Below are 587 nucleotides of genomic sequence, written 5' to 3' on the forward strand. Positions count from 1 at the left end.
CCAGCTGGTCGATCAGCGGGGGCTCGTCCTGGCTGTGGATCTGCACCTTGATCCCGGCTTCGAACGAGGTCTCGTCTGCGGCAGAGAGAAGCGGGGTGAGCACGGTGCTGTGCCCCGCTCTGCAGGGCTGTGCCGAACCCTGCTGCGAGAGGGACAGAAACTTCTGCCTCCCACCCTTCCCCTGGGCAAATTCCTTTGTCCATGTGTCCATCCATCCATCCATCTGTTTGCTACACCAAGTCCTTGTCCCCTCCGCCTCTGACCCTCCTGTTCCAGCACCCGGGGAGAGCGGCAGGGAGAGTGTTTGCCTCTATTTATAAACAAGTGATGGCTGCTTTTCTAAACCGATGGGGAGTTGCCATGGCAAAGAGCAAAGACAAGGAGAAAAAAGGAAAGAAAAGGACAAGAAGTGATGAGGACAAGAAGTGATGAGAAATGGAAGGAGGGGAGAGGAGGGAGCCTGAGGGACACGACCCGTGGGGTGAGGAGCTGGGAAGGACCCCAGGAGCTGCCAGTGACCGAGTGGACCTGCTGGCAGAGCCGCGGGGGCAGTGGGTTACCTGTTTCCCCCCACACTGGCAGGTACT

At 58.6% G+C, this 587-nt stretch overlaps 1 protein-coding gene across 1 annotated transcript in view; it reads right to left on the reverse strand.

Moving 5' to 3' along the window:
* The window catches only part of LOC104158508 (acid-sensing ion channel 1-like), a gene marked incomplete at its 5' end in the record, with an annotated part of 2,471 nt that extends 1,886 nt beyond the window's left edge, over nucleotides 1–585 (reverse strand). Inside the window, 2 exon segments of the mRNA XM_009696180.1 lie at nucleotides 6–75; nucleotides 561–585. Coding sequence (XP_009694482.1) covers nucleotides 6–75; nucleotides 561–585 — 95 coding nt within the window.
* Nucleotides 586–587: the final 2 nt, after the last annotated feature.

This window comes from Cariama cristata, unplaced genomic scaffold, assembly GCF_000690535.1.
Source record: "Cariama cristata isolate BGI_N322 unplaced genomic scaffold, ASM69053v1 scaffold27492, whole genome shotgun sequence".
Taxonomy (NCBI): domain Eukaryota; kingdom Metazoa; phylum Chordata; class Aves; order Cariamiformes; family Cariamidae; genus Cariama; species Cariama cristata.